This window comes from Mus caroli, unplaced genomic scaffold, assembly GCF_978045245.1.
Source record: "Mus caroli unplaced genomic scaffold, Mus_caroli_1 scaffold_15, whole genome shotgun sequence".
Taxonomy (NCBI): Eukaryota; Metazoa; Chordata; class Mammalia; order Rodentia; family Muridae; genus Mus; species Mus caroli.
In genome coordinates, this window is record NW_028227270.1 from 86,323,727 (window position 1) to 86,340,513 (window position 16,787).

At 42.6% G+C, this 16,787-nt stretch overlaps 1 protein-coding gene across 1 annotated transcript in view; it reads right to left on the reverse strand.

The window, feature by feature from the left end:
* LOC110307921 (testis expressed protein 56) overlaps window positions 1-16,642 on the reverse strand; it is a 29,962-nt gene extending 13,320 nt beyond the window's left edge. The window contains exons 1-2 of the mRNA XM_021180199.2: window positions 16,370-16,642; window positions 7,734-7,932 (exon numbers count right to left, since the gene is read on the reverse strand). Of these exons, the coding sequence (XP_021035858.1) occupies window positions 7,734-7,932; window positions 16,370-16,544 (374 nt within the window). The 5' untranslated portion in view covers window positions 16,545-16,642. The remainder of the gene's footprint in view (window positions 1-7,733; window positions 7,933-16,369) is intronic.
* Between the last annotated feature and the right edge of the window lie 145 nt (window positions 16,643-16,787).

Sequence of the window (16,787 nt, forward strand, 5' to 3'; positions counted from 1 at the left end):
ATTCCATGACATACTCAGCACCAGCATCGACCCATTTGACTTTAGCAGGATCTCGCTCCTGGAAGATGGTGATGGGCATTGATGACAAGCTTCCCCTTCTCAGCCTTGACTATGCAGGTAAATTTGCTATGGGTGGAGTCAGACTGGAACATGTAGACCATGTAGTTGAGGTCAATAAAGCGATCATTGATGGCAACAATCTCCACTTTGCCAGATGCAGCCTGGTAACCAAGCATCCACTATGGCCATATCTGTTCACACCAACCTTCACCATCTTGCCTACAGCTGGTATTACTACACAAGAAGATGGTTGTCTCTGGAACAGGGAAGAGCAGAAGCAGAGACTTTCTTTCATGGGTTTTCCTTCCCCGGTTTTGGCTCCAAGTTTATTTTCTTAGGGTCGGAGCTCCATGTCTAAGTTTCTTTCCTGGATTATTTCTCCCTCTTGCAGGATCCTTTTACTATCATCAGAGACTTTGAGAGCAGACAAGCAATTTTTTTCCAGGACCTGCTTTCTCAGCAGTCCAACAGCTGGCAACTGCCTAATACTATGTGATTGTTCTTGAAATGTTGAGAATGGCAAACCCTACACATCACAACAAGATGGCTTTGGTGTCTTACTTCCTAACTTAGAAGGGGTTCAATGGCTATCATTCCTGGCTTCACCAAGAGAACATTCTAAAAGCAGCAGGATCTGGGCCCCACTCCTGAGGTGACAACTCGAGTAGTCTTTTGAGGTTCCAGCAGGGTTAGTGTGACTGTGCACAGGCAAGCAAAAGGGATAGTTTAATAGTCTGGGACTCTGCCTAAACTGGTTATAGACGGCAGCTCCTCTTCCTCCTCCTCTTCTTCTTTTTAAAGATATACTTATTTTATTTTATATGTATGAGTGGTTTTCCCATGTGTATGATTGAGATGTTTAAAGAGGGTATTGGATTCCCTGGAACTGAAATTATAGATGATTGTAACATGTGTGTGCTGGGAACTAAAGCGGAGTCCTCAGCAAGAGCATTTCCAGCTCTTAGCCACTGAGTCATCTCTCCAACCCAACCCCCTTCTTCTAATGATGCACCTGGAAGACCCACTCCTTTTTCACAAACACTGCACACGCACACCCTCTCTGAAAAATGCATCCAGCAACCGTGGACCTCTACCTGCTTTAGGCTACATATTCACTTCTCTCTAAACAATGGAATAGGTTTCTCCTCCCTTAACATCAATCTAACTTAGTTTCTTTTCAAATGTACTTCCAATGTATTTAGTTACATAGAATGGACAGGCTGGTCTAGCCTGAATTAGTTTTAGTTGCGCATGTAGCAAGGCAAAACTATATCTTCAAGTGAATTTATAGAGAGAATCTATTTACTATCCAATGCCTATGTATAATCAAGTGTGTCCTCATTAGAATAGGTGTGGCCTTGTTGAAGGAGATGTGTCACTGTGGAAGTGGCCCTTGAGGTCTTATGTTTAAAGCTCCACCCAGGACAGAAGAGCCAGTCTGTTCCTGGCTGCCTTTGGATCAAGCTGTAGAACTCTTGTCTCCTCCAGCACCACATCTGCCCTAAAGCTGCCAGGATTCCTGCTATGAAGATAATGGCTTAAAGCTCTAAATCTGTAAGGTAGCCCCAATGAAATATTTGCCTTTAAATGAGTTGCCTTGTCATAGTGTCTGTAATGGCCGGTTTTGTGTGTCAACTTGACACTGGCTGGAGTTATCACAGAGAAAGGAGCCTCAGTTGAGGAAATGCCTCCATGAGACTCAGCTATAAGGCATGTTCTCAGCTAGTGATTGGGGGGGGGGAGGGGATTCAGCCAATTGTGGGTGGTGCCTTCTCTGAGCTGGTAGTCCAGGGTTTTATAAGAAAGCAAGCTGAGCAATCCAGGGGAGCAAGTCAGTAAGTAACATCCCTCCATGGCCTCTGCATCAGCCCCTGCTTCCTGCCCTATGTGAGTTCCAGTCCTGACTTCCTTTGGTGATGAACATCAATGTGGAAGTGTAAGCTGAATAATCCCTTTCCTCCCCAACTTGCTTCTTGGTCATGATGTTTTTTGAAGTAATAGAAATCCTGACTAAGACAGTGTCTCTTCAAAGTAGTAGAAACCTAACTAGGACAGGTGCTTACATATGATCTACTTGTAGTATTTTCATATGAGCATATGATCACCTTCATCATGTTCACCTTTTTTTGTCTGTTTTTTTTTTTTTTTTTTTTTTTTTTTTTTTTTTTTTTTTTTTTTTTTTAATGACAGTCGCTAACTATGTAACGCTGACTTCCCTGGAACTTGCTATGTAGACCAAGCTGACCTTAAACTCACAGAGACTCACATGTCTCTGTCTCCCAAGTACTGTGACTAAAGATGTGCAACACCACTCCTGACAATGTTCACCTCTTTTATTTCCCCTTCTTCTTCCCCATCCTAGAGTCTTTTATATCCATTATAGTCCCCCTTTCACTTGTGTGTCTCCTCCTGGACAATTTCCCATATAAAAGAAAACATGCATGCTGGCTAGTTTTATTGTCAACTTGACACAATCTAGAGTCTCCTGGAAGAGAGAACCTCAATCGCCTTGTTTAGATTGGCATGTCTGTGGGTTGTTGCCTTATTAATTGATGTAGGAGGGTACAGGTTACTGTGAGAAGCATCATTCCTGAGGCAGACAGTCCTGTTCTGTATAAGAATGGTAGCTAAACAGGAGCCTGAGAGGGAGCAAACAGGAGAGCAAGACAGCAAGCAGCATTTCTCTATAACTTGGTCTCCAGATTTCTGCCTTGAATTCCTGCCCTGCCCTTCCTTGATGATTGATAATATCCTGGAAGTATAAGCCAAATAAAGCCTTCCCTCCCCAAGTTGTTTATGGCTGGAATATTTTATCACAGAAATAGAACAATATGAAAATCATGTGTCTTTGTACCTGGCTTGTTTTGCTTAACATGATGATCTCCAGTTCCATCCACTTTCCCTCAAACAACATAATTTCAATCTTTATGATTGAGTAGAAATCCACTTTATACATTCAACACACTTTTCACACATCCATCCGCTGATGGACAGCTGGCCACTATGAACCATTCTGTGATAAACATGAGTGTGTAGGAGGCACTTGTATGCTGACTTCAATTCATTTGTCACTACTTCTTTGATTGCATCAAGAGGCCACATCCAGAGATTGGCAAACATTCTAGGCTTGTTTAACTGCAGTGTTTGCACAATAACGAGATTGATTGCTTGTGACCCAGTGCATTTTTCAGAATGTATCTCTAGAGTTTAACAGCAAATGACCATAAGTGAGAACAGAATACTCATTCATATACATATATGGGACTAGTTTAGGAGATTATTGGGGCTGACAAGTTGCACATTTGTCAAGCAAGCTGGAAAATCCAATGGGAGTTCACCTTGCAGTCTGGAAACCAAAGGCTACCCTGAGGCTAGAATTTCACCCCTTTATGGGATCTTAGTCTTTTCTATTATTATTTTAAACGGACTGAATGATAAACCTACCACACTATGGAAAACCTCTACTCAGTGACCACTTATTTGAATGCAAATCTCATCTGCGTAATACTTTTATAACAACACCTAGACAGACACACGTTAAAACAAACCATTGGTACTATATACTGTGCCAAGCTGACCTGTATACTTAATGGTCATGTAACCGGGCTGCAGGTCATCACTTAGATTTTTTTTTTTTTTTGGTTTGTCTTAAATCCATCTGCAGTAAGCAACATAAACATTGTCTTGAATGCCTACTCACCAACCAGGTGGGAGCTTAGGCTGGAGTAGCAAACAAGCACGTTCTTACAGTACAGCATGGTAAACGTATATGTGTATGGTAGAGATGGATGTAGGCATTTTTCTCAACCTACTTTTATAAGCATTAAACCTCTCCTCTAGCTCATCACTCACCAAAGGTAGTTGAAAGGAAAAGTTTAGGACAAGGCCAAAGTGGACCTGTTTAGAAATAGTTCTTTGGGGGCAACTCCAATCGTCGTTATCAGGATATCAATCATCCAGTTGATTAGTTAGGGTTTTACTGTTGTGAACAGACACCATGACCAAGGATACTCTTATAAGGCCAACATTTAATTGGAGCTAGCTTACACATTCAGAGGTTCAGTCCACTATCATCAAAGCAGGAACATGGCAGCATCCAAGCAGACATGGTGCAGGAGGAGCTGAGAGTTCTACATCTTCATCTGAAGGCTACTAGCAGAATGCTGACTTCCAGGCAGCTAGGATGAGGGTCTTAAAGCCCACACCCACAGTGACACACCTACTCCAACAAGGCCACACCTACTCCAACAAGGCCATACCATCTAATAGTCCTACTCCCTGGGCCAAGCATATACAAACCATCACACCAGTCCTCTAGCAAAACACCAATATAAATCAGCAGCAGCATTCCAGTTTATTCAGCAATTACCACTCATGAATCAGCAGCTACAGACCAGTCCACTCAGAAGACACCACACATGAACCAACAAGGGCAGTTCAATCCAGAAGAAACTGCAAAGCTCACCAACTGCCCTGAGTCCTCCGAAGCAGCAAGAAGCCACAGGAATCTCTGGAAGAGTTCTTTGGTGAGTTTTCTCTTTATAACATCACCACAAGCAAAGCTTAACAATGTAGTATAAGGCAAACAAATACATGCTCATACCATCATCGACCAATAGCAAGGCAGAACAAAATGAATCAATGCTTGAACTCCTACTGTCTGTGGGGTCATATTTATATTCCTTTTAACATCATGCAGCATGTTTGCTTAGCAAAACATTCTTTCACCTGTGTTCCCCAGCAAAACATCCTTTGACATAACTGACTTTCCTAAGAAACCGGAAGTTTTTACTTCAGATGGATGGAGCACCCGTTGCTTCTCTGGGGCTGGTGCCATGAAAAGCTTGACTCAAACTGTCGACAACAGAAGGGGAGTAGAATCAATCCTACTACCTACTACCAGGCCCCAATCTCAGTTACTACTGTGTTGTTTTAATGAAAAATATTTTAGAATCTAAAATTCTAAAGTTCCCATGTGGATCATTCAGCCATTGTCTATTTGAGACTCCTTTGTTGCCCTTTAAAAAGAAAAAGAAAACTGAACCCCAGAGCCCATGAATATAACATATTGAGCCAATAAATGCAGTTTCCAAGTAATTATAATTTACCTGCAGTTTCCAGAAAGGATTTACAATATTATAAAAAGTGGGGTCTGGCATCCTGCCAAGTTCTCCAACAGAGGTAATATACCACCATCTGTGACTCTAGATGCTGGGAAAATCTGTTTTTCAGCATGGTATGGCTTTGGGAACCGCTGTTTTATTTACATAGCAAAGTGGAAGAATTCTTGTTAGATGTAGGGTTTGATCCTATGACTACCGTCACTGTGTGTTATGACTTAACTGTGTTACCTACAGTCGTAAGATAGAACTTTGATTCTCCATGCCATATGGGTGAGACCATTCGTAAGTGGGATTAATGCCCATCTGACAGGAGTATGTTAACTCTCATCCTAATAGTACAAAATTAGTTTATTACAGGTTGTGAAGATGTCTCCATGAATAAAGTATTTGCTGAGCAAGAATGGAGAGACCCAAATTCAATCCCCAGCACCCACATAAAAGCTGTCTATGGCAACATCTATAATCACAGTGCGGAGAGATGGAGACAGGTTGGTTCCTGGGCTCACTTGCCAGTCAGTCTAGCTAACTTAGTGAATTCTATCTCAAAAATAAGCTGGAGAGTGATTGAGGAAGACATCTGACATTGGCCTCTGGTCTACGCACACACACACACACACACACACACACACACACATGGTCATACACTCACACACAGACACACACACACACACACACAAATAGGAGGTTGTTACAAAGAAAGCATATCCTATTTTCTTTCTCTTTCTCTTCCACATGTGTCTACTTGCCCTCCCAACTAATGCCATGTTTTAAAGCAGTGCCATGCCCTCACCAGAGGGAAGGACTTTCTATCATCTAGACTCTACATTATGCTGGCTGTCTTGGACTTTCTATCACCTAGAACCATGAGCCTAAATGGAGATATTTTCTTTTCAAGTTATTTAGTCTCAAGTACTCTGCAACAACAAACATAGACAAGTGAGGAAAGCTGGGGGTGGGAGAATTGTTTGTCCAAAGTAAAATTGCCAGTCCTGAAAGCATACATATAAATAACACTGTACCGACGGACTAGGTTACATTTAGGAACATATATTTATGCATTAACCATTAGTGAAAAAAAGAGGCTGGAAACTTAAAGGAGAGTGTAGAGGGGGTATGTAGAAGGGTTTGGAGGGAGTAAAAACAAGAGATAAATGATGTAATTAATCAAATAATCATGTCAAAAATCCATTGCTAAAGAAAACAAAGTGGTCATTAGAACCATGGCATTGTCAGGACAGTGAAGTGATTCTGAGACTTTCAAGGGTAAAAATTATTTTAATATATTCAAATTAAGATTATGTAACCATGTTCAGAGGGATCTCTTTTAAATCAAATATCAGCATCATAAAAGGTTGCTTTAGGCTATGATGTTTTCACATGGCATGACATGTTTACTTAATAACGTACTATGGCCTATGAAAATATAGCTTAAATATCAACATCCAAGCATGGACACCCATCTTCACATATTTCCTTCGACCAGCATGCATCTACTCTCTGTAAAAGTGAAGACTGTTTTGATCATTTGTGGGGTTTGCTTCTTTGTATAGGGGTGACGGCTTGTATGCTTTTCTCTGTCTACTTTGGCATGACCATTCGTATCACCCGTGTTCAGCTCACATTTGGGCAGTCACATTGGTGAGACTTTATGGATATAGCTTTTGATGTTACTAGGAGACACAATCTCACTATCTATAGATTTTTAAATCCAGTCAGAGACATGAGGGGACAAGTAGACAAGTACATTTGTTAACTAGAGGACGCTTCTAGAATAGGCAAATTCATGAGCTAGCCTGTATGCTCTCATCTTAAGATCAGAGAGGAGTCTGCTTTTCTTCTGGCAACCCGCTAACAGTCTTTTGAATGTCCACGGTGTGCAAAGCACAGGTATCATCTTGGATAGTATAGTCAGTGATATAAAAGCAGCAAGCAGAAACACGGCATCTGTTTGGCTTGAGCAGAGAAATGTACCAAATAAGGTACATTTTTGCTGAGTAACCAATGCTTAAGACTTGAAGTACACCATCTCCTTTCTTTCCTAGCCTGAGGCCAGCTATTCCTCACTTGTGTTTACTACAAGAGCTCTCAGCAAGTCTCTAGCTTCCACCTGCTTCCATGCAGGCCTGAGAACACTTAAATCTATCTTGTTCCACCATTGCAGTGGCTCTTCCTTTCCCAGTGTTAAAATCTGGCAGACTGTGGATAAAGCCAAGACTCTATGGTCATGGTAATGGTAACATCGATAAGAATGGCTCCCTCTCCAACAATTGTCCTCCAGTCCTGCAGATCTCTGCTCACTGGAGCAAAAGACAGTAGGTAGGGTAACACACTACCTACTTCCAGGAGTTCCCTTGCACTGAGTTTCTTCAGTAACTTGGCAGGTGTGAAAGAAGAGGTAGTGTGCTCTTTTGTAAGGGAAAGCCTGTTCCATGTCCTCCATGTTTTGCAAAGACCACATTAAATCTTTTTGTGAAGGAGATGAGGAGTTTCTGCTTGTGACCATTCTGTGTTCTGTAAACATGAGCATAGAACAAATATTCAAAAGCCTACCTGGCAACGATGGTGCCCATGGGCGGCTCGTAGGTGCTTTTCTGCCACAGGTGACATTTCTTCCAGTTTCCACTGATATTGTTGATTATCCTTCTTCTCCATGAGGGCATAAGGCTTGGCTTTGGGGAGAGACTGATCTCTTTTGGTAACTGATGTCTTGCTAAGATCTTTTCTAGACCAGAGAACTCAGGCTTCTCACCTGGTGGCAGAATAAGTATTAACAGAATTCAGTGTTTATTCCCACCCCTGCATAACACGGTTCTGAAATGTGTTTGTGTGTGTACATGGAACACACACACATCTTGCTGAGGATGGAACGAACTCAGGGCTTCCTGTGTGTTGGACACACCCTCCATCTGTATTTTTGCAATTTAGTAATTCCTTCTTAGCTCTGCCATCCCTTTATCCCAGCAATATTACTTATATCTTAGTCTAAGAGATGCGTTGACTATAAGTGCCTGAATTAAGTATGCTAAGACCACTAGCATGTAAATGTTGTTGGTTCCTTATGTATAGTTTGTAAACTAATAGTAAGTTATAATACAGCTGTTTATTATTATTATTATTATTATTATTATTATTATTATTATTATTATTATGCATCTTGCTCCTAATTTGGAACACCATCTTCCTATTTTGCCTAAGAAGTATTCGGCATTTGGAGACCCAATAATTGAGACTTGGGATTACAACCTGTGTCTCCTACTGCTGGAATTCTCTGAGTGGTGAGTAGCAGTCAGAATGCCAGAACGGAGGGTGGGACCGCCTTGAGAGGATGAGGTGATTCCAGCAGTTTACACCCTGCCATCAGAAACAGAATGGCGACCCTCTCCGGCCAGCCAGCCAACAGCTCTGTGAGAGGTACCTGCTGCTGGTTATTTCTCCAGGTGATCTTGGACCAGCTCAGATTCTCTCCTCTTCTCACTTGTTCTCAAGGAAACAATGGAGTGCTCAAAAGGTGTCAAGATAAAGGAGAGCTAGCTAGACAACTCAGGTTCTCTGCCAATCTTTCAGTTAGTTGGAAGCATGATGTTGTTCAATGTCCTAGCTCCATGACTCAGATGACCCCAGGGTGTGAAAACCAGGATAGGCTTCTTTCCGGAGTCACTCAGCCATGGAGCCAAAAGGACACACACAGTCAATACCTCAGTGACCCTGAGAAGTTTCTCTGGCCTGGGGAACCAGCTACCAAGGTATCATGGCTTCTGTTGTCCCTTCCTGCCTGTTTGTGAGTAGTAAACCCGCTTTGTTTGGCTCTTGCAGGGCAGGGGTTGCCCTGTCAGACTGGACTCAGACAAGTAAAGCATGAGCAATGTCCAGGCTCACTGGGAGGCTGCCTTGTAGGCTCTTACTCGATGTAAGAGGGGGATCTATAACGTCACTTCAAGATTTGAGAAGATACTCCAAACACCAAGGAGGGGCTAGTAGCCCATTCTCTGGGCTGTGGGATTGATACACTGAAATACAGACAGAAGAAAGAAAGACATTTGGCAGATGACACCCGGCAAAGGCAGGACTCTGCATTCCCAAACTCACTCTTACCAAGGCCAGCTTAATCTTGCTTTTAATCTTAATTCAGACCTGTTCATTGCATTCTACATTCATGTCACACTCATTGACTGTGTCTCATTGAGCCAACTGGCCCCTAACAAAATTTCTTTTCTGCTGCAAGTCATGAAATTAGTACCTGAATGGAACAATACCTTTTCTACAATGAGACATTCTTGCCTCAAGAAGTGACTGAGGTGGATGCTCACAATCAGCTATTGGATGGATCACAGGGCCCCCAATGGAGGAGCTAGAGAAAGTATCCAAGGAGCTAAAGAGATCTGCAACCCTGTAGGTGCAACAACAATATGAACTAACCAGTACCCCAGAGCTCTTGACTCTAGCTGCATATGTATCAAAAGATGGCCTAGTTGGCCATCACTGGAAAGAGAGGCCTATTGGACATGCAAGCTTTATATGCCCCAGTACAGGGGAACGCCAGGGTCAAAAAGTGGGAATGGGTGGGTAGGGGAGTTGGGGGGAGGGTATGGGGGACTTTTGGGATAGCATTATAAATGTAATTGAGGAAAATACGTAATAAAAAATATTAAAAAAAAAAGAAGAAGAAGTGACTGAGAATTGCAAACAAAGCTGAGGGGGAGGGAAGAAGGAAAGAAAAGGGAGCAAAAGGAAGGAAAAGCCAGCAAGTTGAACTACACAGTATTTATTTGTGACATAGGTTACCTGAAGTATATGATCATACAGATTTCTTAACTCTTCATCAATTGATAACAATTTAAGAACAAAAAGCAAGCAGCTCCACAACCCATTTACAAAAAGCAAGTAGCTCTACAACCCATCTGGGTGTATGAAAAGGTAGGACATAGGTCATCCACTTAATGCTGGAATGGCCACACAGAGGTTCAGTGTAGATTCAATAGTTCTAAATTAGCTCAGATGCCCATCATTTCAGAATAAACAACTGATGGTTCTTCCTATAGCATGGAAATGAAGGGAGACCCTAAAACACCAAGAATCTTCTCAAAAGGACCATTGCTTGCTAATTTAACTAAATGGCATATGACAATGAATAGGTCCACCCCAAGGGTCTCACACCTATCCCAAAATTGGCTCAATAACTGAACTGTGAACCATGATGAAACTGTCTCTAACTACTGCCCTTGGTGGTCATTTACTTATCTCACTAACCAGGAGCAGCCCTCCCGTGACCTGACTCCACCCCTACACACAACACACACTGAGGGAGGTGGTGATAGAGTGATAGAGAGGAGGGAGAGAGGGAAAGGGAAGAATGAGAGAGAGAGAGAGAGAGAGAGAGAGAGAGAGAGAGAGAGAGAGAGAGAACAAAGAGCTATATTCCTCTCTAAGGAGAAGGGATACCAGAATCTGCTCAGAGGGGCAGGATTTATACATTTGGGAGTGGAGTGATTTTCTTTTCTCCCTCAGAATTGGCTAATTTGGACTAGCATGGTCTAACTGGTTCCTGCCATAGAAGTGCTTCCCTGTCTTCTCAGGAAAAGTAGGGGGCAGAATCAGGAAGTCAGATGTCCTAGATATTAACTGAAAAGGACACTGATGTCAAAATTGAGCTTTATACTCAGTTGAGTTCATTGAGCTCAGGTACTGACTTGCACCTGTTTTGTTGGTGGGGATGGTGGTAGTCTTTTGCCTCAAGTGAATTGTTTATAAAATTCTTTTTCTTGCATACTACAACGGTTTGAATGAGTATGCCCTAAGTGCCAGTGTATAGAGAGTTGGTCTCTATGGAGATGCTCTTGGGAGGACCTATTCTTTAAGGAATAGGGTCTAGGGGAGATACTTGGGTCATTGAAACATGTCCTTGAAGAAGACAGTAGAGCCCTGGTCTTCTCCTCTCATTCTCTGCTGTGGTTTGAGATGTACTCACTCACTTGTTCCTATGCACACAGTCTCTGTGGTGCGCCAAACCATCCTCATCAGACCTGAGCCAATGCAGGAGTCACTGCATTGATTCTGCTAGAATGGATTGCCTGGGAGCTTCATGGATTGGGCACTGACACCACTACGCTCAGTTTTGTTTTGTTTTTGTTTTCAGTCTGAGTGATGAGGATCCAAACTCAGGGCCTTCTGCTTGGGCAGCAAACCCTTTACCGACACTCCCTGACCTTCATGCGTCTCATTAAATGGGATTTCCACTATAGGACAGTTACTCCAGTCGGACACTTCTAAAACAAGGCATCTAACTGCTACCCAGGAGCACTATGGTACTAGTGTTATCGTTAATCCCCATCTGTGGTGAGAAGAGGAAGCACCGTGTAAGCAGAATCTCTCCAAAATTCAAACCTGCTTCTCCGACCTCAATCACGTACTGCATCTTCAGTTTTAATGTTGTGTTTGCATAGCGGAAATAATACATGAGAAGAGTCCCATTGGAATCAAGTTAAACCATTCTGAAACGTCTACAGTCCCTCATCCTGTCCTCTGTTGGGTGATGCCTTTTGCCTGTATTTTTTTAGGCAGTCACACATATATTTGTATATTCAAATGCATAGTTGTCTTTGCATATAAACACAAACATAGAATGAATCATACTATATGCCTCCTTTTGCAACATGTCCATTAATACACTGTGTCTTCTAGGTATTTGAATGTCAAGCCATTTTATGAATCGAATCTTAAATGTTCTCCAAAAATCCATATACTAAAGACTTGGTTTCCCAGCCTGTGGTGCTGTTTGGAAGTGAAGCTCATGGGATGGGCACAGGGAAAGTGAGTTAGGTCAGTGAGGGCGTGCTCTTGAAGTGGATAGTAGGATTCTGGACCCTTCTTACTTCTATCTTTGTTTCCCAGTCACCAGTTTTGCTCTATTTAAGATTCTCAGTACTGATGAGACGGCTCAAGTAATTAAGAAGACTGGCTGCTCTTCCAGAGGTCCTGAGTTCAATTCCCAGCAACTACATGGTGGCTCAGGACCATCTATAAAGGGATCTAATACCCTCTTCTGGCATGCAAGTGTACATACAGACAGAGCACAAATATATTAAAATAAATAAATAGTTAAAAAAGGAAAGCTTCTCACCATGAAGTTCTTCCTCAATACAGGTCCAAACACAATGGAGCCAACTATGAAGTGAAATCTCTTGAAGCTGTGAACCTTGAAGTTGCTTTATCTCAGGTATTTGTTAGGTATCTCCGATAAAAAGCCAGCTGACCAACCATCTTTATAACAGGAGTCCACCAGGCTGATCTAATCATTTACTCTTTATGCCACTGAATGACTTTTGGCTGTTGAGTTCCTCACCACTATAAACAATCCTTTGCCACACTCTGTACAAGGTAGGGGTGTGTGTGTGTGTGTGTGTGTGTGTGTGTGTGTGTGTGTGTAGATAAATGGAAGGGGGAATTGCTAATGTGAAGGACAAGCATATGTAAGAAGTTCTGGATTTTTCTGTGGCATCTGTGGCATAGTCTGAAGATATAAAGTACTCCATAGGTGGATGGTCTGAATGCTTGACTTCAGATGGTGGTACTATTTTGAGTACACTGGGGAGTGGACTCAGGCTGGAGGAAGTAGGTCATCATGGGCAGGTCTTTGCGGGACACATTATTCCTGTCAACTTTCTGTTGTGCTTTCTGCTTCCCTGGTGAGCTGTGTCACTTGTCTCCACAGTCATAATACTCAGTGACCCTCTAAACCAAGCGCGTCTTTCTTTTAGTTGTGTCTGCCAGGTATATTGTCAAAGTGAGAGATGGCTGATTTGTGACATTTTATGTTTTGGTCTAGTGGACACCAGGGTTCCCTCTGCACATAAAATGCCTATATGTACATGGTTTATATGTTTAACTAAAACATTCCCTGAGGCACTGAGGGTTTTCTTAGGTACAGATTCATTGTGGTTCCACACACTATGTTATTTTTCTTTCCAGAACCCGGACTTTAAGAGATCTTGTAAAACAAGCAAGCAAGCAAACAAACAAACAGATAAAAACAAACAAAGACACTAACCAGCTGAGTTAGGCCATGTGTCTTTTTTTAACACCTGCTTTATTAATTTTCTAACACTGTTGTAATAGTACCTCAAATAGATCGCAGATGGATGGACTAAAACAACAAATTTATCTCATGGCTGGAGGGGATCAATAGGCCCATGCTCCCCCTGGAGCCCCTGTCGGGGGCATCTTTCTTTGCCTTATCCTAGTTCCTGACATTTTTCCAGATGGTCACAGAAATCCTTGGGACTCCCTGGCATCACTTTCCATCCCTGCCTCTCTTGTCCCATAGCCACCCTTCCTTCTGTATCTTCTCACAAGATGCTCGCCTGAACATAATAAATTATACTCATTCCCTTGGAGATAGTATTCCCAAATGTGGCTACCATATGGGTTGCTAGAGTTAAGACTACAGTGTATGTTTTGAGAGGGACACAATTCACCTCTTAACACTGGGAAGCATGCAGTGGTCACTGGCTGGTACCACAGCTGCCCTCTAGCCATAAAACAAATAGGGCAATGTTGGAAGCCACTTGTATTAAGTATACACATATATGTATACATACTTTTATATTGTATATAACACAAATTTATATAATGTACACACACACACATACATCTGGAGGTATAGGGAGCAAGAGTTGGGATTTTCCACAATGTTAATTAATGCCTTGGAAACTAACGGTTTTGAGCCACACTGAGTAGAATCTCAAGAGGTATTTGGTACAGGTTAAGGAAATCTCACTTGAAATAGGATGGAAGAGTTCTGTACAAAAGCTGGAGAATGGTGATGCTATCATTTGTATATGCATTTCTTTCCAAATTCCTATCTTGGTGTCAGAATGATGGTTCAGTGGTTAAGAACATTTGCTGCTCTTAGGGAGGACCCTGGTTGAATTCCCATCCCCCACAAGGCAGTTCACAACTCCAGTACTGTACTGGCTATTTTTGTGTCAACTTGACACAGCTGAGTTATCACAAAGAAAGGAGCTTCAGTTGAGGAAATGCCTCCATGAGATCCAACTGTAAGGCATTTTCTCAATTAGTGATCAAGGGGGAAAGGCCCCTTGTGGGTGGGACCATCCCTGGGCTGGTAGTCTTGGGTTCTATAAGAAAGCAGGCTGAGCAAGCCAGGGGAGGCAAGCCAGTAAAGAACATCCCTCCATGGCCTCTGTATCAGCTCCTGCTCCCTGACCTGTCTGAGTTCCAGTCCTGACTTCCTTTGGTGATGAACAGCAGCATGGAAGTGTAAACCAAATAAACCCTTTCCTCCCCAACTTGCTTCTTGGTCATGATGTTTGTGCAGGAATAGAAACCCTGACTAAAACAAGTACCTAGGGACTGACTGCCCTCTTCCAATCTCTGCAGGTATCACGCACACACACACACCATGTACTTACATACACAAAGGCAAAACGCTCATACACAGAAAGTAAAAATAAATAAATCTTTAAAAAAAAAGAACTCATTTTAAAATATTTACTACCTCCATCCAAGAAGGTGGGAGTTGGAGGTAGAGCGTTTCGAAGATGAGGTGGTCATGAGGGAAGACCACTCAGGATCAGTGCCCTCATAAACAGACCTGAGAGCCTTTGCCTCTCTCCTCATGGGGCAAGAAAGAAATGAAAGGGATTGTTGTCCGTGAGTCAGAAAGCCCTCAAAAGACACTGGGTCTGCTTTGACCTTATTCCTTCCAGAACTCCAGAATGGAAGAAACAAGTTTCTGTTGTTTATGAACTATCCCTGAGAGTGGAATGTAGGTACAAAACCTGGCCTACCTAGATGGGTAGGGAAAGGGAAATATTGGGCAGAGAGTGAGAAGAGGAGAGGCCTCCAGCAAGGATCCCATGTGGTGCTGGAGAGAAAGGCTTGCTAAGTTCCTCTGCCAGAGAATAGGGGTGTTGGGGTCATGACCTGGTGTTTTACTGCCAGGAAAGAGGCTTTTCAGTCTCTCCCCTTCCTTTCCCTGCTCCCACACTCTTGTCAATAGTACAGAAGCCACTGAAGGCAAAGGTGACACAGAAAAAGAAAAGCTCAGCATACCACCACGCCTTCCCTTGGCTTCGAAGTCTCAGTACACCAGAGCAGAGGGAAGCAGAAGTAACTTTAACGTGCTGTGAATGAATTTAGAGTGCTTGTATCAGAATTGGTATTTCATTACCAGTCTGACCCTCCCCCAAGCTAAGAAATTTACCTGTAATTTCACCTAAAGTAAGCAACAAAATCGAATGGATCAAAAGAAAAAGCTGAGGCAGGGGCAGAATGGGTCTGGAAGGAGCTGGGGGGTGTTAATATGATCAAAATAATACACTGTATGGAATTCTCAAAGAACTAATAAAAAAAAGTGGGGAGAAAGGGAGAGCTTCTAGAAAGAAGAAAATGACCTTCTGCTTCTCTCTGCCAAGTTCAGTTTACTTAAGCTAACATACACTTGAAATTTAATAAAGCCCTCAGGTCGACTCTAAGGTGCCTGAGCCAGCATGCTGCTCAGTGAGCACTCATTTCCTATCATGTCTGGTAGCTTCTAATTGAGCCTATGTGGTGGCCTAATACTCCTTGATTTATTTATCCATTTTCTGGATACCTGCAGCTCATCCTGTGGATTGCCTGTCCACGCAGCTATTTTATTCAAACTGCTTTAAAATAAATCTGTGTGCTCTTTATATAATATGTAATGTAAACTGGATATATGGATTCATCCACAACACCCTGGATTAGGAAGTAGAGATTCACTTGAATACAAGCGACCAATTTTGCCCCAACAGTTTAAAGTCGTTGTGTAATATGAGCCACACCTTGAAACCTCTCTCCACCAATCTCAAAATCAAACCCTCATCTTAATTTGTAACTTGAGTACATCTGTACGTGGCTGTATGGATTTCCATCTTTCTACGGGTGTGCTTTGCCTAGAGATGAATGGCATCTTATCTTGGCTCATGAAAGATGATGTAAAGAGAGAAAAAATGATCTCAACTCATGGGCAAAGCCCACAGGCCACTTTGAGAACATAGGCTTCTCAAGCCGTAATGTGGCAAGGGTCTCATGAACTGAGGGCACCTGTAATGTCAAGAAGTTAGTACCCACATCTAGAAGAAGAGGGTTCACATCACCATGCAAATATACATATAAGCACTCTCGTCCGCCCTTTCCCTACATACATTTGTTTTTGTCCTCTTCGCTTCTGTAGGAATGAAGCACTTCCACCAAGTGATTTGGGAGCAACTTGTGAAGGTTCGAGAGAAGGTCAAATGTGTGATTCAAGACGTCAGGCTGGGCATAATTTTTTGGCATTTTTTCAGTAAAGAGTTGTTCAGGGTCTATGTCCACGTCCATGATGGTCTTCTAAGTTACAAAGGCAGCAGATAACGTGAAACCTAGCGACTTGCCATGCAAGTCTTCTTCTCCGGCTCAGCTCGCTACCATCTCCACGAGGAGATGGTGGAACCTGCTTTCTGGTCTCCTTTGCATTCTGAGTGTCACAATGGCCCAGGTATTGGCCTGGAACCCTGAGAACTTGTTCTGCACCTTCAAAGCACAGAAAAGCTGCCCATGGAAGGTATCCTGCCAAATAATTCA